General features: G+C 39.4%; 2 protein-coding genes across 3 annotated transcripts in view; both read right to left on the minus strand.

The window, feature by feature from the left end:
• LOC113172426 (myosin-7) overlaps positions 1-10,749 on the minus strand; it is a 14,332-nt gene extending 3,583 nt beyond the window's left edge. The window contains exons 1-34 of the mRNA XM_026375394.1: positions 10,727-10,749; positions 10,585-10,623; positions 10,203-10,413; positions 9,820-9,963; positions 9,530-9,686; positions 9,414-9,441; positions 8,713-8,818; positions 8,510-8,602; positions 8,360-8,423; positions 8,161-8,259; positions 7,945-8,048; positions 7,449-7,587; positions 7,246-7,364; positions 6,999-7,148; positions 6,700-6,870; positions 6,259-6,568; positions 6,044-6,120; positions 5,708-5,913; positions 5,499-5,622; positions 4,841-4,977; positions 4,472-4,727; positions 4,122-4,364; positions 3,858-4,034; positions 3,614-3,759; positions 3,389-3,479; positions 2,916-3,305; positions 2,693-2,819; positions 2,445-2,563; positions 2,160-2,356; positions 1,717-1,900; positions 1,028-1,193; positions 815-939; positions 423-731; positions 134-337 (exon numbers count right to left, since the gene is read on the minus strand). Of these exons, the coding sequence (XP_026231179.1) occupies positions 134-337; positions 423-731; positions 815-939; positions 1,028-1,193; positions 1,717-1,900; positions 2,160-2,356; positions 2,445-2,563; positions 2,693-2,819; positions 2,916-3,305; positions 3,389-3,479; positions 3,614-3,759; positions 3,858-4,034; positions 4,122-4,364; positions 4,472-4,727; positions 4,841-4,977; positions 5,499-5,622; positions 5,708-5,913; positions 6,044-6,120; positions 6,259-6,568; positions 6,700-6,870; positions 6,999-7,148; positions 7,246-7,364; positions 7,449-7,587; positions 7,945-8,048; positions 8,161-8,259; positions 8,360-8,423; positions 8,510-8,602; positions 8,713-8,818; positions 9,414-9,441; positions 9,530-9,686; positions 9,820-9,963; positions 10,203-10,403 (5,163 nt within the window). The 5' untranslated portion in view covers positions 10,404-10,413; positions 10,585-10,623; positions 10,727-10,749. The remainder of the gene's footprint in view (positions 1-133; positions 338-422; positions 732-814; positions 940-1,027; positions 1,194-1,716; positions 1,901-2,159; positions 2,357-2,444; positions 2,564-2,692; positions 2,820-2,915; positions 3,306-3,388; positions 3,480-3,613; positions 3,760-3,857; positions 4,035-4,121; positions 4,365-4,471; positions 4,728-4,840; positions 4,978-5,498; positions 5,623-5,707; positions 5,914-6,043; positions 6,121-6,258; positions 6,569-6,699; positions 6,871-6,998; positions 7,149-7,245; positions 7,365-7,448; positions 7,588-7,944; positions 8,049-8,160; positions 8,260-8,359; positions 8,424-8,509; positions 8,603-8,712; positions 8,819-9,413; positions 9,442-9,529; positions 9,687-9,819; positions 9,964-10,202; positions 10,414-10,584; positions 10,624-10,726) is intronic.
• Positions 10,750-15,106: 4,357 nt separating this feature from the next.
• Positions 15,107-27,336, minus strand: LOC113172425 (myosin-7-like). 2 transcript variants are annotated; one of them, XM_026375393.2, is made up of 39 exons: positions 27,304-27,336; positions 26,929-26,989; positions 26,529-26,736; positions 25,665-25,808; positions 25,364-25,520; positions 25,237-25,264; positions 25,021-25,126; positions 24,642-24,734; positions 24,465-24,528; positions 24,259-24,357; positions 24,023-24,126; positions 23,760-23,898; positions 23,569-23,687; positions 23,332-23,481; positions 23,073-23,243; positions 22,677-22,986; positions 22,516-22,595; positions 22,225-22,430; positions 22,015-22,138; positions 21,770-21,906; positions 21,416-21,671; positions 21,095-21,337; positions 20,066-20,242; positions 19,844-19,989; positions 19,675-19,765; positions 19,203-19,592; positions 18,574-18,700; positions 18,376-18,494; positions 18,089-18,285; positions 17,827-18,010; positions 17,447-17,612; positions 17,221-17,345; positions 16,806-17,114; positions 16,525-16,728; positions 16,064-16,360; positions 15,866-15,970; positions 15,674-15,769; positions 15,459-15,593; positions 15,107-15,232 (listed from the first exon to the last, which is right to left on the minus strand). In XM_026375393.2, exons 3-39 carry the CDS (start codon positions 26,727-26,729, stop codon positions 15,212-15,214), a joined length of 5,820 nt encoding a protein of 1,939 aa, XP_026231178.1. In that variant the 5' UTR covers positions 26,730-26,736; positions 26,929-26,989; positions 27,304-27,336; the 3' UTR covers positions 15,107-15,211. The 2 variants fall into 2 exon arrangements, with proteins under 2 accessions (XP_026231178.1, XP_026231177.1); XM_026375392.2 differs by having other exon boundaries at positions 22,516-22,598.
• Positions 27,337-27,823: the final 487 nt, after the last annotated feature.

Genomic DNA, 27,823 nt, shown 5'->3' on the forward strand with positions numbered 1-27,823 from the left:
TATTTTTGAGACATGACAAAAGGTGGGTTACATGACTTTAAAAATCAAAAATCTTTTGATTTCTTTACCTAAGAAATCTAGTCAGTGGTCTGTGGTGACTGCAATACTTTGACTGTGGTGATTGAAATCTCACCTGTGAGTGCAGTAGCTGCACCCTCTCACTAACATCCAACAGCTCTTGCTCTGCAAGTTTCCGACTTCTCTCAGTTTGCTCAAGAGCAGCCCTCAACTCCTCCAGCTCAGCCTGAAGCAGGTTGTTGCGCCTCTCAACAATGGCAATGTTCTCTTTAAGATCATCGTTGGCTCGAACAGACTCATCCAGCTGTATTTGGCAGTCCTTTAGTGGTGACATCAACCACACTGATGTTAGGAATCAGTTTTAATTTAAAATATCATAGGAAAGTGAGCCTTTACGAGTTTACCTTCAGATGTGCATGAACAGATTTAAGCTGTTTCTGGGCCTCAGCTGCCTGCCTGTTGGCCTGGCTTAGCTGGATCTCCATCTCATTGAGGTCTCCCTCCATCTTTTTCTTCAGTCGCAGGGCCTCATTCCTGCTGCGACACTCAGCTTCAAGAGAGCTCTGGAGGGTGTCAATCGTCCTCTGCTGATTCCTCTTGGTCTGCTCCATCTCCTCGTCTTTCTCAGCTAGTTTACGTTCAATGTCAGCTTTAATTTGATTGAACTCAAGCTGAGCTCTGAGAATTTTACCCTCTTCATGCTCCAGGGAGGCCTGGGACCAGAGGGTACAGAGTTATATACACAGCAGGAAATGGTTTTCTATAAAATGTATTACACATTAAAAAAGTGTTGTACCTCAGCTTCCTCAAGAGCAGACTGGATCTCACTCTTCTCCTGTTCCAACTGTTTCCGTAATTTCTCCAGTTCATGGATGCTCTTGCCGCTTTCACCAAGTTGCTCAGTGAGGTCAGAAATCTCCTCTGTATGGTGGCAAACAGTGGGATTAAGACTGATTTACAATTACCTTTAGCACATCTACAGAATGCAGGATGATGCAGTAGATCTTACCCTGCAAGTTTTTGTTCTCTCTCTTCATGGTCTCCAGATGGTCTAAAGACTCTTCATAAGAGTTCTTAAGTTTGAAGAGCTCAGTGCTTAGAGCCCTGGCCTCCTTCTGGGAGCTCTCTAGCTCACACTGAGACTCTTCATACTTCTGCTTCCACTCAGACAGGACCTATAGTAAATAGACAGGCCAGCAGTAAGTGGACATGTGCCAGAAAAATAAAAAATGGATACTAGATATGGAGGGGAATACACTTTCTATAAAACAATATGTCACGTTATTGAAAATCCTAACTGCAAATGGATGGATTTAATATGTGATCTATTGACACATTTGGACTATTGTTCTGTTGTTTTATTGTGTTTATATTTTGTAAATGGCAAATACTATTATAGATATAGGGTATTATAATGTGTTGCCCTGCAGCTCATGCATCTACAGTATTATTTTCAGTACCAACACTGGGGGGCACCAACATTTAGTAAAAGACCTGTCAAGGTTGCCTGTAGCAAAGTAACCCCTAGATGTTAGCCCATAGCTAGTTGTACTGAGAAGTTAAAAGATTTGATTGTGTGTCAAGCAGAAGCAAAGCGCTACCTGAAAGTATGAATATATTAATCAGTTAATATCAGGTAAAAGTTTGTTATCATTACATATATATTTTATACTATTTGATATATTTTTTATACTTCACCTTATCGAAGTTCCTTTGCTTCTTGTCCAGAGCAGCAGCAGCAGCATTGGACCTCTCCACATCCACCATGAGATCTTCGATCTCATTCTGTAGTCTGTGTTTGGTCTTCTCCAGAGAGGAACATTTAGCATTCACTGCTTCAACAGCCTCCTCAGCCTCCTGCAGACGCTGAGCCAGCTTTTTCCTTAAGAAGTCAATTATTCAAATATTTCAGTGTTCCTGCAGATGTGACTGTTTGTAAAGTGTAGTGACGCAGTAAAGTCATATACATACAAAGTGTATACATTCAACCACTATAACTAGCTGCTCAGTCATCTAACAGACAAACTTTTTGTTCGTCTTACATTTGTGTAGGAACATAAAACAAACAAAAAGCTGGTCTGCTAGACGAAGTAAAATGTCTTTGTGGGGATTGCAAATCAAATAACGAGTTTGAATCTTACTTAGCCTCCTCCAGTTCCTCGGTCCTCTGGATGGCATCAGTTTCATACTTGGTTCTCCACTGAGCCACCTCAGAATTGGCCTTAGACATGCTGCGCTGCAGTTCAGCCTTGGCCTCTTGCTCCTCCTCGTACTGCTCCCTGAGCAGGTCACAGTCATGACGAGCAGACTGCACCGCATGGGCTAAGGCATTCTTGGCCTGTCAGAACAAAATTCTAGGAATGACATTGATATCAGATAGAAATTACTATTCTGTGCTGTCAGTACAGTATGGAGTAAAACTTCACCTTGGTCTCCTCCTCCAGTTGTCTCTTTAGGTCCTCAATTTGTTGGGTGTAGGACATTTTTCCTCTCGTCAGTTGAGACACCAGGGAGTCTTTCTCCTCCAGCTGCCTTGAGAACTCACCTTATATTTCAGAAAAAGCAATGTTTTCATCCCATTTTATGAAAAATGATAAAATCTTTTATATTTTGAAAGCTTGAAACACTTTTAGATGCATCAAGTTAATATCAGTTTGTAATTTACAAGAAGTACCGTTCTCAGTTTGAAGCTTTGCTTTTTGCATATTGAAGTCATTGATACAGCGTTGAGCTTCTTCAAACTTGGCTTTGTATTCATTCATCTGGTCTTCCAGAGTCCTGCATGTCTTCTCTAAATTTGTCTGAAATAATATCAAAATGAAAAAATAATTAATTAAATACACTCATCATATACCAATGAGCTGCATGCTGTATTACACATGTCAACATTTGCCAACCTTTGTCTTCACAATATGTTCCATATTGGAAACCACATCATCCAGCTCCAGTCTGAGCTCACTCTTCTCCTTCTCCAGCTTCTGCTTGACTCTCTGCAGGTTGTCAATCTGCTCTCCCAGGTCTGCAACACTGTCAGCCTGTTTCTTCCTGAGCGTGGCAGCCGTGGCTTCATGCTGCAGAGTGGCCTCTTCAAGGTCTCTGCGCAGTTTCTGGAACTCAGCCTCCCTCTTCTTGTTCATCTCAATCTGGGCAGCAGTTGCTCCACCAGCCTCCTCCAGCCGCTCACTGATCTCCTCCAGTTCTCTGGACAAATCTGATCTCTGCTTTTCCACCTTGGCTCGGGCAGCTCGCTCGGCCTCAAGCTCTTCCTCCAGCTCCTCAATGCGGGCCTGTTGAGCCAGAATAAATTTGTGGCCCTTGCTATTGAATGTTTAAAAAAAATTTGAACATTGACACGTAAATCATGTATTACCTGAAGCTCTTTCAGTTTCTTTTGAAGCTGAATGGCAATGGCCTGCTCATCCTCTATTTTATTATTGAGCTGACTGAGTTCAAAGTCTTTCCTGTGGTGAAATAGTGAAATAGTACAAGTAAGAACAACTGCATATAATTATTAACACTAGGATATCATATTCGAATATAGGAAATATATTATTGTATTATATTGAATATACAGTCATGCAAATTACAAAATTACTTCTTCAGATGCTCTTCAAGTTGTTGCTTGTCATTCTCCAGGTCCATTAGGCTCTCCTGGGTCAGTTTCAAGTCTCCTTCCAGCTTCCTTTTTGCTCTCTCTAGATCCATCCGTATCTTCTTCTCTTGTTCCAAAGAACCTTCGAGCTTAATTTTCAGAGACGGTGTTGTCAAGGTATGTTTCCCTTCACTGTTTGGAGAGTGGCCTATCTAAAATAATGCCAGTGGCATGCTAAAATACATACATCATCCACTTGCTGCTCCAGCTTAGTCTTAGCCTTGGTCAGAGTGTTGACTTTGTCCTCTTCACTCTGCAAGTCATCCAGTGTTTGCTGATGAGCTTCCTGTAAGGCTTTCTTTTCTTTGGTCAGCTTGGCAATGATTTCATCCAGAGCTGCCATCTCCTCAACTAGGTTTTTCACCTGGAAATAGAGAAGGATTGTAGAACAGGGCACTTGCTCACACACATAAAATTTGAATGAATAGAAATAGATAAGTAGTTGTCATACCTTGTTCTCAGTGGCATGCTTCTCTTTCTCTACTTTCGCCAGAGTTAACTCTAAGTCATCAATGTCCTTCTTTAGCTCAGAGCATTCATCCTCCAACTTCCTCTTCTTTGCTGTAAGTTCAGCATTCATCTCTTCCTCATCCTCCAGTCTTTCAGTCAGCTCTTTGGCTTTTGCTTCCATCTGAATTTTGTGTTTGATCAGACCCTCACATCTTTCCTCAGCATCTGCAAGATTATCTTGCTCCTGCAAAAAAATATTATTAAGTTGATGAGAGTTGTTTTACATGTTGCGGATGGTGTGTTTTAATTTATACATTAAATTTATACATTAAATTTTGACAATTTACTTACAGCCTGGACTTGGAGCTGCAGGTCGTTCTTCTCTTGAAGAAGAGAAACCATTTTCTCCTCTAGTTCCTTCCTACGAGCTTCAGACTTTGCATAAGCCTCTTTCAGCTTCAGGAATTCTTCCTTCATATTGGCCATCTCCTTTTCTGCCTCAGCGGATCTTAACAGAGGTTTGATCTTGAAGAACAGCTTCATCCAGGGCCAATTCTTGACCCCCATGAAGGCACGGATGTTCCACTGGATCACCAATAATGCATCTCTGTCAAAGATCAATGAAAATGATTACTACTAAACACAAACCAAAATGATCATGAATAGTCATGATCCATTGCTTGATTTAACTTTTTATTTTTATTTTCAGATTTGTCTCACCTTCTTTCAACAATTTTTTGGAAGGCTACTCTTGCCAGTAAACCTCTTGATCGAGCCTGGATTCCAGTGATGATGAGTGACAAACGGTCATCCCTCATCTCCTCCAATTGCCCGAGAAGACCAGCCTTGAAGAATACCTTTCAACCACGAAACAGCATGTAAATATTACTGTACACATAGGGGTGCACACTTTAGTACATTATAACTTTAAAACATGACTGTGAAAATAAAGAATTCACTGAAAAAAAAATCAGGTAACACTTAAATGAGTTAAGTTGAACTTAATTTAGTATATATATATTTTGAGTTGACCTAACTGGTAAGTTGGACGAACTTAGCTGAATTAAGTCAGCTAAGTCAACTTACTTAACTCATTTAAGTGTTACCTGACTTTTGCACTAGTATGGTATGATAATTTGCTTACAGTAGCAAGTATTAACTAACAAACACACAAACCTAAGTTAAATATTCTTGAATAGCTGACATTATTAAATTGGTGGTAACACGTACCACTTCTACAGTACATTTTTTTCACCAATGTTCCACTGTCACTATCCCTAAGTCACATATTACAATGCTTTAGCAAAAGTTACATAATCCCGTTTTAACTGTTTTTTTCTGTTGATATTTTCCTACAACACCTTTTCTTGGTGTTTACCTTGGTGTGTCCAAACTTGTATTGATTGTGATCAATATCTAGAGACCCAAGAAGTTTTTCAGCTCCCTTTCTGCTGTCAATGAACTGACCCTCAGGGATGGCAGCAGGATTCAGGATGCGATATCTGGAAAATCAAATCATGAAAATCACTGAAACATAGTATTTCTTTGGATTCACTATATACATCATATAACCAAATGAGACAATACCTCTGTTTGAAATCTCCATAGAGGATCCTGTTGGGGAAACCCTTTCTGCAGATCCTGATCCCTTCCAACACACCATTACAACGCAGTTGGTGCATCACCAGAGGGTTCTCCATGGCCCCAGGAGTCTTTGTCTCATTAGGGATGATGCAGCGCACAAAGTGAGGGTGAGTAGACCTCAAGTTGGTCATCAGCTTATTCAGGTTCTCCTATGGAGGTAATTAAAGTAATAAAAGTTTAGATTATTATTGCATCATAAATCTCTCAGTTATCAATGTAAAGTTTCCATCATTAGCTTTCCATATGAAGCAACATGTTTTGTTCAGTTTTTTTACTAACCCTGTGCAAAGCAGAAACAGTCTGGAAGGATGAGCCCTTCTTCTTGCCCCCACCTTTGCCACCTTTTCCACCTTCAGCTGCAAAACCATTAAATAACTAATTAGATCAAATTATTAGATACAAATAATCCAATCGTGCATTTCTCACTATGGAAAATATTCTAAAGTATTGGCATCTTAAGTGGAGGTTGTTTGGTACAAACACTTGAGTCTTACCTGAATCAGCTCCAGCATAATTTGCAAAGAGTAAAGACAACAGTTTGAGAGTTGACTTCTGGTAGAGTCCTACAACAGTCTCATTCAGAGGATCTTTGTTCTTCACCAACCAGTTGTTGATATTATAATCAACAATTCCAGCATAGTGTACCAGGGCAAAATGAGCCTCTGGTTTTCCTTTGACAATTCTGGGCTTCTGGAAGTTGGCAGATTTTCCTAGATGGTTGTCATAGAGCTTAGCTTTAAAAGTGGCATCTGTGGCTTTGGGGAACATGCACTCCTCTTCAAGGATGGACATGATACCCATGGGCTTAGGAATAAAAATACGGAAAAACAATAAAAATAATAATATATTAAATAATAAAAAGGTAAAATAAGGCATACATATAGGCCATTGATAATAACCTATCTTGATGTCAGAACAATAGCTCAGTTACTCACCTTTTCAATGAGGTCAATACAGGCCTGCAGGTCCATACCAAAATCTATGAAGGTCCATTCAATTCCCTCTTTCTTGTACTCTTCCTGTTCCAGCACAAACATGTGATGGTTGAAAAACTGTTGGAGTTTTTCATTGGTGAAGTTGATGCACAGCTGCTCAAAGGTGTTGAACTGTAATGACCAGATAGACACAGTACATTTCATTATGCATATCTTGATTTGCATTAAATAGAAACATTTGTTTTATATAGATATCATGTAGGGTATAGATCATGTAAACATAAACTGATGAAGCTCACATCAAATATCTCAAATCCAGCAATGTCCAGCACACCAATGAAGTACTGGCGTGGCTGCTTGGTGTCCAGGGATTGGTTGATCCTCACCACCATCCACAGGAACATCTTCTCATACACTGCTTTAGACAGTGCACCAACAGCATAATATACCTACAAAAAGAAATTCAAAATGTAGTAGTATATAGTCATAGTACTGCTTCCTTCATCTTTTGTAAGAAATGTAGGGGGTTTAGGGGTTTATTTTTACCTGCTGTACATTTTGTCCTTTAGTGACCCATTCATTTCCTACTTTGACCCTTGGGTGACAAAGACCTTTGATTAGGTCAGCAGAGTTCAGGCCCATCAAATAAGCAACTTTGTCAGCATCTGTGAAGACAAATTAAGCATCAGATTCATTTTTTATACCCATGTTTTAAATCCTGTTTCACAGCTTCAGAGAGCTCCACCAACCTTCAGTGCCATCGGCCTCTGCCTGCTCTTCACGCTGCTTGTTCTTGAACTTCATGTTGCCATGATGCATGATGGCACCAGTCAACTTGTAAATACTGTTCTTCTCTTCTTGAGTGAAGCCCAACACATCAAAAGCATCCTGAATGAGAAAAGGGGGTTGTTCACTGACTTTTATAGTGTATGTGGGTGTACAGATTAACATGAGAGATCTGGGGGATATGATAGTACACACTATCTGAGCCACCAGGATCCATTAAACCTGCTGGTTTAATATCAGACATCTGGTCAAGTCTAATAAAAGAATTTTCACTCTTATCTACAGATATAAATGACATTAAGTTCCAAAATTTAGTACCGAAAGCTATTATAACATGAGTCAGCAGAGCAGTAGCTATATATTTTTGTCAGTTTTCAGTAACAAACCATTACATTATGAAGTCATTATAAGGTACTTTTTTGTGTGACTGAAAACACGTTATGGTGCATCCCTACTCACGTCAGTGGCCATCAGCTCTTCGGCATCATTGATGGAGGCTACAGTCGTCTCTCCTTGGGAGATGAAGGCGTAATCATAGGGGTTGTTGGTAATGAGCAACATTTCTGAAAGGCAAAACGAATTCCAAGTCCAACTTTTGCATTCTAGTGATACTTTCAAAACAACATGTGAACTACCAGTTGTCACAGATATGAAATATGAGTTGTTTTTACTTACCAAGAAGCTCAGGTTTCTTCTGAGACAGAATCTGATAGAAGATGTGGTAATCTCTCTCAGCCTTAAGCTGAAAGGTAACACGGGACTTTTCCAGTAGATCTGTTTAAGACAATTACATCTATTATGACTGTAGGTGAATGCACAGATGATCATTATTTCAATAGAGGCAAACCAGATGAAATATTAAAAGAGAGCTCACATGTTTCAATATCAGCTGATGCCAGCTTTCCACTTGCAGCAAAGTGAATTCGGATAAATTTTCCCTAAAATTATAATAAATAATCAAATAAAAAAACATTAACATATATCAGAACAAATCTATTTTATCTCATTTTATACAGACACTTACAAATCTTGAAGAGTTGTCATTTCTGATGGTTTTGGCATTACCAAAGGCCTCTAAAGCTGGGTTAGCCTGGATGATTTGATCTTCCAGAGTTCCCTAAAAAAATACAGGAATTCAACATTTGTCCCATTTGTAAACTATGATAAAATCAAAATCAAGTGGTGCACAATTAAAAGTTCTATTTTCTCTAAATTCTGCATATTAACCTTTTTCTCAGAAGTGCCTTCCTTCTTCCCGCCTCCAGCTGCAATGCTGGCAAAGTACTGGATAACTCTCTTGGTGTTGACAGTTTTCCCAGCACCAGATTCGCCACTGACACAGGACACAAAATAAATTGCTTAGATGATGTGACAAATGGGCAGAATACACCACATTCAACCTTTCAAGTTGTTATTAATTATCAATCAATGTAAATGCAAAAAAGTCAAAAGAAATCCCCCCAAAAAAATTTATAGAAGTCATAGAATTTACTTTAGCATGCATCTTTTTCATAGATTCTATGACCGCCCACAATCATTAAAAAAGCTATTCTTTTGAACATTTATTCTTTATTGGTCCATTGAGGCTATTAAAAGATTGGGGAATTATCACAACAGGAATAGCACTAAAGTCTTCCTTGTAACGAAATCACATCACATTAAACTATCCAGACCAATACATGATGTTTAGTAATAGTGTCTTGCTATTAAAAGCCATGATTAAATGTTAATGTTCATATTCAGGGATTTAATTCAATACGATTAAAACACACACTGCTGTTTGTTGCTCTAATAACATTTAAAAATGAAATATTACTGTACTACACTATATTACTGTTATTACACACTGTAAAGTGCCTTGAAATTACTTTTCATGTGATTTGGCGCTATATAAATAACACTGAACTGAATTAAATTGAATAACTTACGTGATTAGAATTGACTGATTTTCTCTGTCTGAAAAGGAGAACATCATCATTTAATGACTCTGAGAATTTTTCCATTTCAATTCTCTGTGAGCATATGACATCCGAAGATAAATTACCAGTTAGCATGTACTGGTAGGCATTGTCAGAGATGGAGAAAATATGAGGAGGAGCTTCACTCCTCTTTTTTCCTCTATAAGCAATAACCACTTCTTGGTTGTAGACGGGCAGCCACTTGTAGGGGTTGACAGTCACACAGAACAGCCCAGAGTAAGTCTGTGACAATGAGAGAGAGAGAGCAAAATGTTAATAAAACACTATTAGATATTTATATATAAATGTAGCTGTAGTTTGGTTGATGGGTGTAGTCTTTGCCCCCATAATGCCTTATAATGAGTTTTAAACTCACGTAGATCATCCATGCTGCATAACGCTCTTTGAGGTTGAATAGCACAGCTGGTTCATGGAGGAAAGTGAACATTGCCATGTCTTCAATTTTATCAAACTTTGGCGGGTTCTGAGGGTGTACATCACACTCCTTCACTGTGACAGTCTGCAAATGGAGATAATCAGAATTACTACACTGTTATTAATTGTGTGGACTTTTATCTGGTCTTCAAAGATTTCAAGATTTCATTTCTGTGCTTTTTGTTTGCACATAGTACAACGGTGGTCAGGATCATGATGCCTCTGTGTATCAATTTCTGGCTCCTGTTGTTTCTCCACCATCTGACAACATTACTGAATCATCTCCCACTGTACCACTGTGGCTTAGTTAGAAAGCTTACTGACCTTTCCTTTCTCAGTCTGAGCAGTGACTTTGTCCCCCTCACGGCTGATGATGGAAGCCTTCACGTACTCCTCTTCATTATCGGGAACAAAGCACTCCTTCTTCATGTCGAAGGGACGAGTTTGGGCCTCGAGACGCTCCCTGTCTGACTTCCTTAGGTAAGGGGCTGCTGCCCCAAACTCTTTCATGGCAGCATCACCCATCTTTACTTGTCTACAAAATAAATGATCTCAGTTTCATTGTAATCTTATTATATCTTTAACTAACGGCATATGCCAATACAGAGTCACCTTTAAATGTCTTAATTTATCATATGATGGTGTTACAGAGGATGTCTTTCCTTATATCATAAAATATAATTAATTTACTAGTATATAATCTTACCTTATCAACTGCCCCTGAGAAACGTGATGTGTAATGGTCCTGAAGAAAGAAACAGTGAAAACCTATGAGACCAGTCTGCTGTGCAAAGCAACACAGGTAATGGTTTAGTGTTAAAATGTAAGCCTTTGTCCCCCCACCTTACCTTAAGATGGTTTGGTGACCTATGGGGGTTTCACTATGAGTTCTCTTTATAAACAAAGCCCCTCTGCCAAATATGGAGGAGTGCTTCAGGGTCCAGGAATGTATTTGTGTCTGGGGGTACATGAAGGGAGGGGGGGGGGGCTAACGAGTAGCGGGGAGCAATATAGAAATCAGCGGGTCAGAGACTTATGAGTGATGGGTCGGCCTCCTGACAGCCCATATTAGGAGCTCCATGCAGTGCAGTGATTAATCATAGGTATCCTCAAGCAGCCAGGGGACTGTGATTCAGTCTTTAAATAGGCACACAGAAGAATTCCATCCTCATCATCCCTAGGGTGTGCTTCTCAAACAGGAACAATACATGTTGAACTGAACTGACGCATCTTCACTGTGGACAGCCAAGACTGACACTGATCAAAAACTCTATTTTAACAATGGATTAGTTACAGTAAATAGAAAGTGATGATAAAGCATACATTAATGTTGCCAATATAAGCAAAGATTATAGAAAAAAAATATCTTCATCTGTGTTTATATATATTTCCCTCATTGTATTTTATGTCCAGATCCCTATTTGTTCAACTAGAAAAGAACATCAAATCTTCTATTTGTGTATATGGCTAAAATCCACAAAATAAAGTGAGTTTTATTATATCAGTATATCATATTTTGGTTTTAGTTTTACATGATTGCTACGTCATTTTTAAAAAGCATTATATTATTTATAGTTATCTAATAATGATTATATTAATTAAGAAAAGGTAGGCAATAAAAATGCATCTTAGAATATCGTAAGATTGACAAAAGGATAATTGACATTCTTTGCATTGTTTACAATAAGACTGAGCATCCCATACATGTAAACTAGTGGTATTGTTGTCTAAACTATCTTGGAGGATGTTTTAGAGAAGTATGTCATGTGTGGGTCTCAGTTACCCAGAGGGCTTAAGTGGAGTCAAAGCGTGACATCAGTACCATATTGCATTTAGTTATCTTAGAATGAATTTGCGGTAACATAACCAGCCATCAGATTCCTAGTGGGGTGGTCTAAATAAAGAACATTAGTCTGTGAGATTAACTAGGCGACAAGTGTGAGACAACACAGGCCGAGGTCCGCCACAGGTGACATGCTTGAGATTCACTCAAAGGCAGTAATGATGATATACAATAGAGGGTTGTGCCAGCATGACATGCTCCAATGTGACACCAAGGTCAGCGTGGAAGCCTCCTCCCATTATCAGGCAGCAGCTAGCAAAAGCTGGCCCCTCAGCTAGAGTCCTGTTGACATGGCATTGTGTCTTTGAGGACAAAGATAACAGTGTGAAATTCCTCCTGAGAACCCTGCACTGATTGAGGAGAACAGACACACAGGCGCTCAGGTTCCTGCCTTCGCCTGCATCTAGGCCCAGCTGTGGCCCAGATGATGGTCGCGCATTGGGTTGTGTCCCAAAGACGCATACTCAGATTAATGGGTCCATTCCACAGCTTTCTCAAATCTGTATGTTCGGCTTGAAATGGAGTCTAAGCTGAGCTGCAGATTGACAGCGTCTCGCAGAATTCTGATACTGAGCCACCAGTAATAACAGCCCTTTCAAAGTTCAAGAGATAAAAGTAGGGTTAACAGCTGCTGACAAGTGCTCAGATTATTTTCATTCTGATAACTTCCCCGGCCCTGTTACTGCTGGCGTCAGGGTGCCGAATGGAAGTGAGAGATTCCATGACCCTGCTAAAGAGCAAGTAGAGATAAGACAGACCTTAGAGGTCAATCACCAGCTCATTAAAGGAAACATGATTTAAATGCTTCTCTTTTGTTACATGCACTTTGGGATTAAATACAAATGGAGGAGCTCACAGTGGATACAGTGTATAGTATAAGGAAGGATTTATTCAGATCCTTAATGTAAGTAAAACTGACATCACACTTTAAAAACACTCTCCATTAGAATCTAACTTAATTAAAAGTATGCGAGTATCTTTCTTTATATGACCCCCGTGACCATAATTTATTAAATCAGATATTGCAAATATTACTTATGCATTAATGTATGAGCCCACAGTGACACCCTGTCTAACCAACAAAGCTTAAAAGTATTTTAAAATTGTCTTTTTATCTTGAAATTTTCATTCAAATTGAACTGATGATCCAGCTTCCTGGACTATCCTTTGACACCTAAACCTGCCATGAACAAACCATCACTCCATCTCTGTTTGTAGTTTTATTAGCTATAGATCACTACTCCCTAACACTGCAACACAGGTACTTGGTGCTTCTGGAGATAATGAACTACATATGACATATGGAGTATATACCTGTGTAGCAGAGGAATTTCACCCAATTTCAAATTGTGCCAGACTGATCAGTGATGGCTGTTTTTGTTTTAGTTTTTTTTGTGGCATGGAGGGTTGCTCTTAACCCCTGAGATAAGACCATAGGTGTCATACACCCTGTTAAAGGTGGTCCATTTATAGAGGCAGGGAATTGTTCCATCTTTGGTCAGTCATGCTACTCATTTGTGCGTGGGCTCAAATGTCCTGTTAATCATGCTGATAATCCTCAGCACATACTGTGCTGCATGTGGTGCACCTCTTTAAGCATAGGCGTGAATGTGTTTTCATTAGCTCATAGATACCTGATTGTGCCCTTAGGAAGCTAGGGACATGACATATAATACAAGAGACAACGTATAATATAACACTAAGGGAGTCTAGGGCCTCCCTCTTCTTCTCTTCTCTGCCTGCCACAAATCATTATTTAGTGTCCGGCAGCAGCAGCAATCCCTGAGACCTGACACCAGCACCAAACCCTAGCCAGGCGGGTAAGGATAGCACAGTTAGCTGAGTGTACTAATCAGTTTTTCTACATGCCTCTATACTACTGCAAACTGTTTTAAAGGATACTGTTCAAAACAGCTCTTCTTTCATTTCTATCTATTTGTTCATCAAGATTTGGATTTGTGTAAAAAAAAAAAAAGTATGAGCTCATCATGCATAATTGTATGTAAATGTGTAACAAAATTCCCTAGGAAAAACATCCGACTGTCATTTATTATTTTGGTGTTGATGTATTAATAATATTTGATTATTGATTCTCTGAAATCAGGCACACTGGAATGGGGATTTACCGACCAGCTTAAAGTGATTATGTGTGGTATTATGGTAGGCTTGAGTATGAGCAGGGGTTTGTTTTTGACCTTGAGTCCCAAGCTATTGGGCTTTCTTTAACTCTATTTTAAGAACAAGAGATTCGCTTTATCCCTTCCTGTTTTAGCTTTCTGTATGTCTGTATGTTGTTCAGTTTTCAGGCCCAATCACACCACGCAAGTTTCTTGTCTACAGGCCTATCTTTGCTCTTCTTGCTCATGCCCACGTTAACTCCTGGCCATTATACTTTGTGTCAGAATATTTGAAAGCAGTCCTTGACAGATCCAGTTGAAGGCCTCAAGCTGAAACATTTTACATTTAAAGGTGCACCTTGACAGGAAGTTCAATTGTGCCAGAAATTTGTGCTGTAATATTTTAAAAAGTAATGTTTAAGATTCTGAGCTAATTTGGGACAGAAATTTAATTTAAGCAGCAGTTATGTTGTGGCACTATCCATGTTAATTCATTTGTACAAAAAGTCAGCTCTCCTTGTCTGTTGCTTTTCCATCACTCAGTGAACAAAGCTTGATTTATTGATGTTCTGATTCAGTTTTGGTCTCCTTAATTGTGCTTTGAATACAATTGATCTAGTTTCCACAAATTACATTATAGTACCATGTACTGCAAGCCAGTGCAGCCATGTTAACACTGAGAAAAGCTTAGAATAACAGTTTGACATCTGACACTTTTGCTTAGTTCTGATGCCATGTTTACCATAATCTCAAAAGCACAGTAAAATGTTGGTTACATGAATGAAATATAGAACTACACTTTTTGGCCACCTCTTTACAGATACATTTTCACCAGAACCTATGATTATTCTGGTGGCAATCCACTCTACCTATCTTTTTGAAACTCTGTTTCCACTGTCACCATGCTACAATATTTGTGTGTCATCTGAACATGTGCTTCAACGGATAAAACTCAGGGAGATCTGATATTTTGTACAAAGGAGCAGGGTTTTTAATTTTCATTACTGAGTTGATAAATCTTCAAACCTCAACATTTACATGAAAATATGTATGTATGTATGTTCAATGTGGTCTCAGACATTTTGACCCTATTTCACTCTACTTCACTATATTGTAACATTTATAACTCAAATTACAATACTGTAACTCCATTTGTTTTACTAAACAGTCAATATAATATACTAAAGTTATATTAAATATAGCTGTAGTATATTATTACATGAAGCCAGTCATTCTCAAAAAATAAAAGGAAGAATACAATGTTGTGCCACAGTTTGATGAGATTTTATTAAGCGCTACATGTTGTGAATAGTGATAGTTGAGGGGGTCTACGATACACAGCAGGTAATAGTATTTCTGACGACTCCAAAGCTTCACTCCTCATCAAACCCTTTCTGTTGCAGCCAGGGAAGTTGGAAAGAAAGAAAAAAAGAGAGAGCTGTTAGGTCACCAGATTAGTATTGCTTTTAGTATTACAAAGCAATATATATTTATTAACAAACTAATATGAAATGAAGTGCTGCAAGGGCAGAGCAGCAAACAAGTTAAATGCAGCCAGCAGAGGGCAGCAAGAGTCAGGGTCAGATGCTGTGCACCTGCTATACAGAGCATGCTTCAAACCTTGGAGCCAGTGTCACGACTCTTGGCACGCAACTTGTTGACCTGAGTCTCAGCAATGTCAGCTCGCTCTTCAGCCTCATCCAGCTCATGCTGCAGTTTGCGGAACTTGCTCAGATGAGCATTAGACTGTTCCTCCTGTTGAAGGTAAATTACTGATTAAATTAAATTAATTATTTTCATGAGAAAAGATGAAGGCAGCATATCTCCACACTTACAGCTTCCTCAGCAGCTTTTTTGTAGGCTTTGACTTTCAGCTGCAGTTTGTCTACCAAATCCTGGAGTCGGGCAATATTCTTATGATCCTCCTCAGTCTATAGAAATAAGAAACAAGGTTATAAACCAGTAAACCCATTCGTTTTAACTACCATGAAATACATGAAATTCGATGCTACGTACATGGTACAAACCTGATAAGTAAGTTCCTTAATGCGACGCTCATATTTACGCATGCCTTTAATGCCTTCACTGCTTTTCTTCTGCTCCATTTCAATCTCATTTTCCAGCTCCCTCACCTACTCAGGAATAAGTTTTTGCAGATTTGAATTTATTAAGAATTATTGCTAAGCAGAAGTTACACAAATTACAAATCTAACAGAAATACTCACCCTGGCCTCAAGCTTCTGCACCTGCTTCTTGCCTCCCTTCATGGCGATCTGTTCAGCTTCATCCAGACGGTGCTGTAGGTCTTTGATGGTTTGTTCCATGTTCTTCTTCATGCGCTCCAGGTGAGCGCTGGTGTCCTGCTCTTTCTTCAGCTCCTCTGCCATCATGGCAGCATCAGTAATGGCCTTCTTGGCCTTTTCCTCTGCATTTCTGCACTCCTGCACTGCTTCCTCCACTTCAGTTTGAAGCTGGGACGTATCAGCCTCCAGCTTCTTCTTTTGGTTTATCAGGCTAGTGTTCTGGTTGAATGCAAAAATCGACTTACAAGTGAGGTACAAGGCAAGCAAAACTAAATCTAAGTCAATTAGAAAATATTAAAGCAAAGTGCTATTGGAAGAAATGTTTCCATAAACGTCACAATAAAAGAATAAAAACTGTGCTAGATGCAATAAATGCTCCATACCTGGGAGTGCAGTAGCTGCACCCTTTCAGTGACATCTATCAACTCTTGTTCAGCAAGTTTTCGACCTCTCTCAGTTTGCTCCAAAGCAGATCGGAGCTCCTCCACTTCAGCTTGTAATAGGTTGTTGCGTCTCTCGACAATAGCAATGTTTTCCTTCATATCATCATTGGCTCGCAGAGAGTCATCAAGGTGTAGCTGAGTATCCTGGAAAAAAAGCCTCTAATTAGAGATACCATAATAACTATGGCAGGAAAGATAAAAGGTTAAGTCGTGTTTTTTACCTTTAGATGTGCATGAACAGCTTTCAGCTGTTTCTGGGCCTCAGCTGCCTGCCTGTTGGCCTGGCTTAGCTGTATCTCCATCTCATTGAGGTCTCCCTCCATCTTCTTTTTCAAACGAAGGGCCTCATTCCTGCTGCGAGTCTCAGCCTCAAGAGAGCTCTGCAAGGTGTCAATTGTCCTCTGCAGGTTTCTCTTGCTTTGCTCCATCTCCTCATCTTTCTCAGAGAGTTTACGGTCTATGTCTGCCTTAATTTGGCTGAACTCAAGCTGGGCTCTCAGGATCTTGCCCTCCTCATGCTCAAGAGAACCCTAAGATAGACAACGGGAGTTCATTCCTTATTCTCCAAACAGCAGCCTCATTTAAACGGTACATATACAGTTGTGTGGAATGAAGAATTTGAGGGAATAGTCTTACCTCTGCTTCCTCAAGGGCTGACTGAATCTCACTCTTCTCCTGCTCCAGCTGCTTACGAACTTTCTCTAACTCATGAACAGTTTTTCCTCCCTCACCAAGTTGCTCAGTGAGGTCAGAAATCTCCTCTGTGTATGAAAATATTTTAAGTGTTTTATTTAATTAAAAGTGGAACATGCAATTAGTATTCATTTCATTGTTAGACACACTGACTGATCTGGTCTATTACCCTGGAGATTCTTGTTCTCTCTCTTGAGGGTGTCCAGTTGGTCTAGAGATTCTTCATATGAGTTTTTTAATTTGAAAAGCTCAGTGCTCAAAGACCTTGCTTCCTTCTGGGAGCTCTCCAACTCACACTGACACTCCTCATATTTCTGCTTCCACTCAGACAGGACCTAGATATTAGGATACAAGTACACATAAATATAAATACAATAAAAAAGTACATTTATTTATCCCAAGAGTGTGGCTAAATGATGTCAAGTAGGTGGTTACAGTATCTATGTAATTGACAATTACATCTACCAACAGAAAAAGAAACACCTCACGTACATAGAGTAAAAAATAATATAAGTATACTATGCTAAACACTATTCTAAAATACAATACTTTGTCAAAGTTCCTTTGCTTCTTGTCCAGAGCAGCAGCAGCAGCATTGGACCTCTCCACATCCACCATGAGATCTTCGATCTCATTCTGTAGTCTGTGTTTGGTCTTCTCCAGAGAGGAACATTTAGCATTCACTGCTTCAACAGCCTCCTCAGCCTCCTGCAGACGCTGAGCCAGCTTTTTTCTAGTTTATGATACAATTTATTCAGGATTAAGCGCTTTTAAACTTTGTCTAAATGAAAAGTGAAAATATTTTACTCACTTGGCCTCCTCCAGTTCCTCGGTCCTCTGGATGGCATCAGTTTCATACTTGGTTCTCCACTGAGCCACCTCAGAATTGGCCTTAGACATGCTGCGCTGCAGTTCAGCCTTGGCCTCTTGCTCCTCCTCGTACTGCTCCCTGAGCAGGTCACAGTCATGACGAGCAGACTGCACCGCATGGGCTAAGGCATTCTTGGCCTGGAATAAGGTAGATATTGTGGGCAATTCTTTTTGACTTGCAACTACAGTTTTTTGAGGTTTTATAATGACTTGTTTTTGTCCTCAAACCTTTATTTCCTCCTCTAGATGTCGTTTCAGATCTTCAAACTGTTGGTTATATGAGTTCTTTCCCCTTGTCAGCTGAGAAATAAGAGATTCTTTCTCCTCCAGCTGTCTTGATAGTTCGTCTACAAAGGTAAAAACTTCTGAGTGGTATTGACCTTTATTCAACAAGTTTGTTCTTTTATTTGAATAGAACACACTAACCATTCTCAGCTTGAAGTTTAGCCTTCTGGGTGGTGAAGTCATTAAGGGATCTCTGAGATTCATCACACTTATGCCTGTATTCATTCATTTGATCCTCCAAAGTTCGGCAGGTCTTCTCCAAGGTAGTCTTTAAAATAAACAAACTATAGTTCACAGACACTTAATTTACACAGGTAGGTTCTAGACAGTTATTATCTATCTAGACAAATTAACCAACTTTCTGACCTGTACATTGTCCTCACCACTGTCAATTCTATGTTCTTACTTAGAGCAATAGTTACTTGGGTGGGGTGGCTGTGGCTCAATAGGTAGATCAATTGTCTGCCCATCACAGGATTGGTGGTTCGATTCCCGGCTACTATGTCACATGCCAAAGTGTCCTTGGGCAAGATACTGAACCCCAAGTTGTCCCTGGTGATTCAGGTCAGCTGCATAGCAGCTCTGCCATCGGTGTGTGAGTGTGTGTGCGAATGGGTGAATGAGACGCAGTGTAAGGCGCTTTGAGTACCAGCTAGGTAGAAAAGAGCTATATAAGTGCAGAACATTTACTGATATTGTTATGTCACTTAAACAAAAACTGATATCACGTTGACAGTTAACTTTTCTTTGAGTATCTTTGACACACATACCTTAGACTTGACTATCTGCTCCATACTGGAAACCACATCATCCAGCTCCAGTCTGAGCTCACTCTTCTCTTTCTCCAGCTTCTGCTTGACTCTCTGCAGGTTGTCAATCTGCTCTCCCAGGTCTGCAACACTGTCAGCCTGTTTCTTCCTGAGCGTGGCAGCCATGGCTTCATGCTGCAGAGTGGCCTCTTCAAGGTCTCTGCGCAGTTTCTGGAACTCAGCCTCCCTCTTCTTGTTCATCTCAATCTGGGCAGCAGTTGCTCCACCAGCCTCCTCCAGCCGCTCACTTATCTCCTCCAGTTCTCTGGACAAATCTGATCTCTGCTTTTCCACCTTGGCTCGGGCAGCTCGCTCTGCCTCAAGCTCTTCCTCCAGCTCTTCTACACGTGCCTAATGTCACAGAAACATGTTTAAATATTTTTCCCAAATTGTTTATGATTAATTGAGACAAACTGTGGGGCAGTTTCTTTACCTGCAGCTCTTTCAGTTTCTTCTGGAGTTGAATGATTATGGCCTGTTCATCTTCAATTTTTCCATTCAACTGACTGATCTCAAAATCTTTCCTGTAATGTTGTTTGGACAATGTTAGCAGATTAAAATAAATATGTATGTGTTTTTACAATGTAAAAAGGAAATTGTACTTTTTTAAGCGTTCTTCCAACTGTTGCTTGTCATTTTCTAAATCCATAACAGTCTCCTGGGTCAATTTTAGGTCTCCCTCCAGCTTTCTCTTAGCTCTCTCAAGGTCCATCCGAATCTTCTTCTCTTGCTCAAGAGATCCTTCAAGCTTAAGGTAAATATGATCACAAGTTGTGAATTATGTTAATTACATAACATAATTACACATTCATGTTGCTTCTTACATCATCCACTTGCTGCTCCAGCTTAGTCTTTGCCTTGGTCAGAGTGTTGACTTTGTCCTCTTCACTCTGCAAGTCATCCAGTGTTTGCTGATGAGCTTCCTGTAAGGCTTTCTTTTCTTTGGTTAACTTAGCTATGATTTCATCCAGAGCTGCCATCTCCTCAGTCAGGTTCTTCACCTGTGAACCAGGAAAATGTTCATAATTATTATATGCTCCCTTTAGCCTCTATATTCTGAAAAACAATCTCATTTTATTGTTATGCTGATGATACTCAACTATACCTTTCATTCAGTCTAGGGGATACTAATTCAGCTATGTCCATAGTGTGAACATTCTGGATAGCAAATAATTGTCTTCAGTCAAATGATAAGACAGAAGTTACATTGTTTTGCCCTCCCAAGATCACAGGCAGTATAAGTGGCCATTAAAGTCCTCTGATTTCATGCCTATGTCAGAACTCTTGGTGTCTTATTTGACCCAGTACAAACATTTGAAACAGATAAAGCGTAGTAAAAGGTTGCTTCTTTCTAATTAAAATATTCAACCTGAAGACCGTTATCACCATCTCTTCAAGTCTGGACTATTGTAATCCATTGCCTTGCGGTAATCGTCTGTCTCTCACTTCCAACTGGTGCAGAGGGCTGCAGCAAGACTCCTAAATAGTAATAGTAATACTACTTTTCTCGCAATGGCTTGCTGTCAAATACATTATATGAACAAACTTGAACAAAGACTGATTTTTAATACATCTCTGAACTTCTCTATTATTCTAGTTCTAGTTTTCTAGTTCTCAGTCTTCAAAGCCTTTGTCTAATTGTTCAACATAAAAAAAAGTTAATAAGTAAGGGAGATGATGCTTTATCAGTTGACACCTTTAAATGAAAACTCAAGTCTTTCAAGCACTGTATATTACAATTATGATTTATAAATCCAATTGGACAACTTTTAATCTTTAATAAATTGAATCAATTATTAACTGATTACATTGCTGACCAGTAATGTGACAAATTATTAAATTAGTTGTAATACCTTGTTTTCAGTGGCATGCTTTTCTTTCTCTACTTTAGCCAGAGTTAATTCTAAGTCGTCAATATCTTTCTTCAACTCAGAACATTCATCCTCCAGCTTTCTTTTCTTAGCCGTCAGGTCAGCATTCATCTCTTCCTCATCCTCAAGTCTTTCTGTCAGCTCTTTGGCTTTTGCCTCCAGTTGGATTTTATTTTTGATCAGCCCCTCGCATCTTTCCTCAGCATCACAGAGATTATCTTGTTCCTGACAAAAATGCATTCACATTAGCACACACAGTAATGACATGTTCAATGAAATTATCACTAGTAGTGCCTTCCTCACCGCTTGAACTTGGAGCTGCAGGTCATTCTTCTCTTGGAGAAGAGAAACCATTTTTTCCTCTAATTCCTTCCTGCGAGCTTCAGACTTAGCAAAAGATTCTTTCAATTTGAGGAATTCTTCTTTCAAATTGGCCATTTCTTTTTCTGCCTCAGCAGATCTCAACAGAGGTTTAATTTTAAAGAACAGTTTCATCCAGGGCCAATTTTTGACCCCCATGAATGAGCGGACATTCCACTGAATCACTAACAAAGCATCTCTTGAAGGGATTTAAATAAAATAGAAGTTCTTTTGTTAAATATACAAATCACAAACCTTAAACTGTTAAATCATTAATGACCAATGTTAGCTGGATACCTGCGTTCTACCATCTTCTGATACTCGATACGAGACAAAAGGCCACGGGATCTAGCTTGAATTGCAGTGATGATTTTAGACAAGCGCTCATCTCTCATCTCTTCGAGCAGTCCCAGTAACCCAGCCTTGAAAAACACCTAAAAACAATAGATGTTTTAACTTTTTGCCATATTCTGCATAATCTACAGCAATTGTGTAACATATTTAGTCATTGTTCTTAATATCTCAACAATATACGACAATACCTTGGTGTGTCCAAACTTGTATTGATTGTGATCAATATCCAGAGATGCAAGAAGTTTTTCAGCTCCCTTCCTGCTATCAATAAATTGACCCTCAGGGATAGCAGCAGGATTCAGGATACGATATCTGGAATATCAAATCATAAAAATTGCTCAAGCATAATATTTCAGTTTCTGTTGACTCATACATTATGTTACTGAATGAGATAATACCTCTGCTTGAAATCCCCGTAGAGGATCCTGTTGGGGAAACCCTTTCTGCAGATCCTGATCCCTTCCAACACACCATTACAGCGCAACTGGTGCATCACCAAAGGGTTCTCCATGGCCCCAGGAGTCTTTGTCTCATTAGGAATGATGCAACGCACAAAGTGAGGGTGAGTAGACCTCAAGTTTGTCATCAGTTTGTTCAGGTTCTCCTTTATTGGGTGAAGCATACATGAATACATATTAGTGTACTTTGATATACATAATACCTCATGCTAGAATGAAAACATACATTACCCTGTGAAGAGCAGATACAGTCTGAAATGATGATCCTTTTTTCTTCTTCTCTTTTTTACCTTCAGTACCTTCGGCCATGGCTGCTTATAAAAAATGTCAAATCTTAGAGCTGGACGACAAAACTATTATGATATTAAAAGAAGATATTCACACCAGGTTACCTGAATCAGCTCCAGCATAATTTGCAAAGAGTAAAGACAACAGTTTGAGAGTTGACTTCTGGTAGAGTCCTACAACAGTTTCATTCAGAGGATCTTTGTTCTTCACCAGCCAGTTGAAGATATTATAATCAACAGTTCCAGCATAGTGTACCAGGGCAAAATGAGCCTCTGGTTTTCCTTTGACAATTCTGGGCTTCTGGAAGTTGGCAGATTTTCCTAGATGGTTGTCATAGAGCTTAGCTTTAAAGGTCATATCAGTGGCTTTGGGAAACATGCACTCCTCTTCAAGGATGGACATAATACCCATGGGCTGAGGAGTAAAAGAAAGATGATAAAAATAACTATAATAAATCTATCTTGACTTCTTCATGTCAGAACAATAGCTCAGTTACTCACCTTTTCAATGAGGTCAATACAGGCCTGCAGGTCCATACCAAAATCTATGAAGGTCCATTCAATACCCTCTTTCTTGTACTCTTCCTGTTCCAGCACAAACATGTGATGGTTGAAAAACTGTTGGAGTTTTTCATTGGTGAAGTTGATGCACAGCTGCTCAAAGGTGTTGAACTGGGAAAAACGAAATGTACCAAATTGTTTATTAACTTTTCATGTCTATTTTGTCATAAAAAGTCTGCATCCTAATAAGACCACTCACATCAAAGATCTCAAATCCTGCAATGTCCAGCACACCGATAAAGTACTGACGAGGCTGCTTGGTCTCCAGCGACTGGTTGATTCTCATTACCATCCATAGGAACATCTTTTCATAAACAGCTTTAGATAGAGCTCCTACAGCATAGTTTACCTGTAGACCAGGAAATACATTGTGGGACCAATGTGGAGAGCTTGATGATGGATAGCAATGTTTTATTACAAATTCCTTTTTTTTTACCTGGGCAACATTTTGTCCCTTGGTGACCCACTCATTTCCTACTTTGACTCTTGGATGACAAAGACCTTTGATGAGGTCAGCAGAGTTCAGGCCCATCAGATAAGCAACTTTGTCAGCATCTGAAGAAGAAAACTGAATGCTGTGAAACTCTCTGGGTTGGTTCAGAACCTTACAAACAGAACCTGTCTCACCTTCAGTGCCATCAGCCTCTGCCTGCTCTTCTCGAGGCCTCTGCTTGAACTTCATGTTACCATAGTGCATGATGGCACCAGTCAACTTGTAAATACTGTTCTTCTCTTCTTGAGTGAAGCCCAATACATCAAAAGCATTCTATAAAAGAGAATTCAGTAACTCAAACTTACCACTGATTGTTTTGTGTTCATTAAATACATTTTAACTGAAAAAAATTAAACTAATTGGCAAAATCAAAATGAGGAATGAGTGAGAGCCTGACATCTGTTGCCATCAATTCCTCTGCATCATCAATGGAAGCCACTTGGGTTTCCCCCTGAGAGATGAAGGCATAGTCATAGGGATTATTTGTGATCAACAACATCTCTGAGGAGACAGAGAGAAGGAGAGCAGTGGTGAGATAGATGGTGAAGCAACTGCAGTACAAAGTTTTTGGATTGTTTTTTTTGAATAAAATAATGACAAACCACCACAGAAACCTAAATAACCTACACTAACCCAAAACTTCTGGTTTCTTGTTTGACAGAATCTGGTAGAAAATGTGGTAGTCTCTTTCAGCCTTTAGCTGGAAGATCACACGGGACTTCTCCAGAAGATCTGAGAAATAAAAAATACGAAATAGAAGATACTGACATGAGTACAATTAATGTTAAATAATGCTAAAAAATATTTACATTATAAGTAATCAGTATTTCTGTTCTTACATGTTTCAATATCAGCAGAGGCTAACTTTCCCCTGGCATCAAAATGAATTCGGATGAATTTACCCTAAAAAGGAAGTTTGCATTTGTAAAGACACTTTGAGATCAGCTATTGCTACAATTTAAAGACAATATAATGCACTCAGAATCCAACTTTAAGGAAAAGGATTAAATACTCACAAATCTGGAGGAGTTGTCATTCCTGATGGTCTTGGCATTACCAAAGGCCTCCAGAGCAGGGTTAGCCTGGATGATTTGATCTTCCAGAGTACCCTGTTAGCAAGCAACACTATTACTATCTGTTAAAGTAATAAACTATCTGTAGTGAACGTTTAAAACTACACAAAGAGGCTTTAGCAGCCTCTGGTGGCATCTGGTGGATATTTCTTCCAAGTTTAGAAAGTTCAAGCACTTTCTTAGCATTCATATAGTAAACAGTTTATGCTAAAAGTGTAATCACCCTTGCACATATCTTTTTTGTTGCATATCTGTGTTAGCTAGTTTTAGTTTAAAAATTCCCTTCCAACAAATCACACTCTGGACAGAGCTTATTATTCACCTTGTCTTTGGCACTGGGGTCTTTTTTAATGCCTCCAGCAGCAATACTTGCAAAATACTGGATGACTCGCTTTGTGTTCACAGTCTTTCCTGCACCAGATTCCCCACTGTAATTGCAAAGTTAATGATCAGTATTTATAGTAGCATAATCTAAAAGGTGCATAATCTAAAATGTACAGTGTCATAGATGCTTTTCGGGTATCAGTATCTTACGTACGTGATCAGAATTGACTGGTTTTCGCGGTCTACAAAAACAATTTTGCAGAGACAGCTTTTTTAGTATTAGAATTTGGCATACTTATTTGTAACAAAAGGATCCAAAACAGGATCTTATCAGTTTGTACCTGCCAGCATGTACTGGTAGGCATTGTCAGAGATGGAGAAGATATGAGGAGGAGCTTCACTCCTCTTCTTTCCTCTATAGGCAATAACCACTTCTTGGTTGTAGACTGGCAGCCACTTGTAGGGGTTGACAGTCACACAGAACAGCCCAGAGTAGGTCTGACCAACACAGAAAGGGTCATTAACATTTTAGCATTCATTGTTATCCTTTTAAAAACTTAAAACCAGTCTTTTATAAATCCTGCTTTGATAGGTGCACAGTAGAGTTTGTTTACAATTGGTGTTTATGGCTTGGCTACTCACATAGATCATCCATGCTGCATAACGCTCTTTGAGGTTAAACAGCACAGCTGGCTCATGGAGGAAGGTCAGCATGGCCATGTCCTCTATCTTGTCAAACTTTGGAGGATTCTGTTGCAGAATCTGTGTCTCCTTGACAGTTACATTCTGAAGAAAATGACAGCACTAATATGTAATGACAGCATGCCTTTCACCTAGTCAGCCAGTCAGGCAGTTTCTATTGCTGTTTTTATTAGCTGCATTCATTACACTATTTCTGTCAACATTGGCTGTGTGTAAGACTGTAACACATGCTGCACATGGTTATTACCAGATGACAGCAATGCATCGTTTCATCACTCAGCTTGGCGTAGTGACTGTAGACACTTTAATTGCAGCAGCACTCAAGGTCCTATTTGAACTTGCATTCGCACTCACTCAAGGATGCACGCTTTAAATCACACATAGATTTACACACAGATTAACACTTGCTTCCAGACAAGGACTAACACATAGACTCACACTTAAACTTCAGTTCTCTCTGTTGCTCTAACTGACAATGGTAAGTGAAGTAACCCTGTTAATTAAAAACGGAATTGATTGAGTTGTATTTCTGGCAAAAACTGGTTTAAAGTGCACAAAAGAATAAAGTGGAACAGTTTTTATCTGGCATGCTGGGTAGGTTGAGGCAGCAACTACATATATCTGACTTCAAATAATTATCTTTCATTGTCAGTTTATTCATTTACACAGATATTTAGACTTTTATCTGGCCTGCCTTGTTCATGTAGCTAGCCCCAGTTTGTTAGATCTGCTGTCAGTCTTACTGTAGCACTCTGGTTACACGCTGAACAGTAATTTTTTTGTTAGTACAATATAACCACTCACCTTCCCATTCTCTGTCTCCACAGTGACTTTGTCTCCATCTCGGCTGATGATGGTTGCCTTGACAAACTCTTCCACTGGATCCGGGACAAAACATTCCTTCTTTATGTCAAAGGGACGTGTGGAGGCCTCCATACGCTCCCTGTCTGACTTCCTCAGGTAGGGGGCTGCTGCCCCAAACACAGACATCTCTGCATCCCCCATAGCTTCACTATTATACATACAGTCAGATATAATGATTAAGACTTCACCCCATCTGTATATATTTTTGCTATATGTTTTGCTATATTTCTTTTACAATTTACAGATATTTGAAAATGTATATAGCAACATAGCCATACGACACTTGTCTTTAGCTCAATAACATGTATAGTTAAGTAACCATTAGGAAAGCAGAGTTTACCAGCAGATTCAACTCCGATGACAGGTAAACTCAGACTTCAGAGAAATAAATCAGTGTTCATCTGCAGTAGACAGATAAATACAGGTTATAAGACATTCAGAGGTTAAAGTAAATATTTGAATTAGCTTACACCCATATCACTGAGTGTATCCTGATAAATTTCAAAAGTATATTTAATGAAAGCCTTTTAATGAGGTCGGGCAACATCTTGTTAAGCTGCATGCCACTCCTGTCTTAACAGTTTCAAATGCACCTTCTCATCACCTCCATTCAGTAAAATGAGATCAACTTGAAACCATTTAATATCAATAGAAGTAGTACAAAAGTATGAAGAACAGCATCTATGAATTTAAAGAGCCAGCTGTGCAGACTTACAGAAGCCAGGTGAAGAAGAAGCAGCTACTAGACCTTCAGGGTAGACAGGGATCAAATATATAACCCCAGATAACCCTCCCTTATAAGGCCAAGGGCACCACCCTGACCTGCTTACTAATACGCACAAACACAAACACACACATCAACAGGTACACTACTTCCACACATACTAGTATGCCCTCACACCCATACACACACACCCACACACACACACACTGGAGTAATCGCCATCACTTTCATCACTTATGACAGGACTCTCTATGGCTCTCATGATGTCTGGCTGCCCTCTATGCTTGTTTGTCTCTACCTCTCATGTCCAAATAATGTGATTTTTCGGGAGCAGTGCCAGGAACTTTCTCCAGCATAACTCGACCATGACTCACCCAGGCATAGCCTCTCTATCACTAATTCTACCACAGTTTTTTCTGTCTTCTCATGTGCTGAATTCTTTTTCTAAGTGAGGACTGACAGAAACCAGAGTATGTTGATTCCATGCTAGAAAGAGCAAAGAGGCAGAGAG

Source organism: Anabas testudineus, chromosome 17 (genome assembly GCF_900324465.2).
Source record: "Anabas testudineus chromosome 17, fAnaTes1.2, whole genome shotgun sequence".
Taxonomy (NCBI): Eukaryota; Metazoa; Chordata; class Actinopteri; order Anabantiformes; family Anabantidae; genus Anabas; species Anabas testudineus.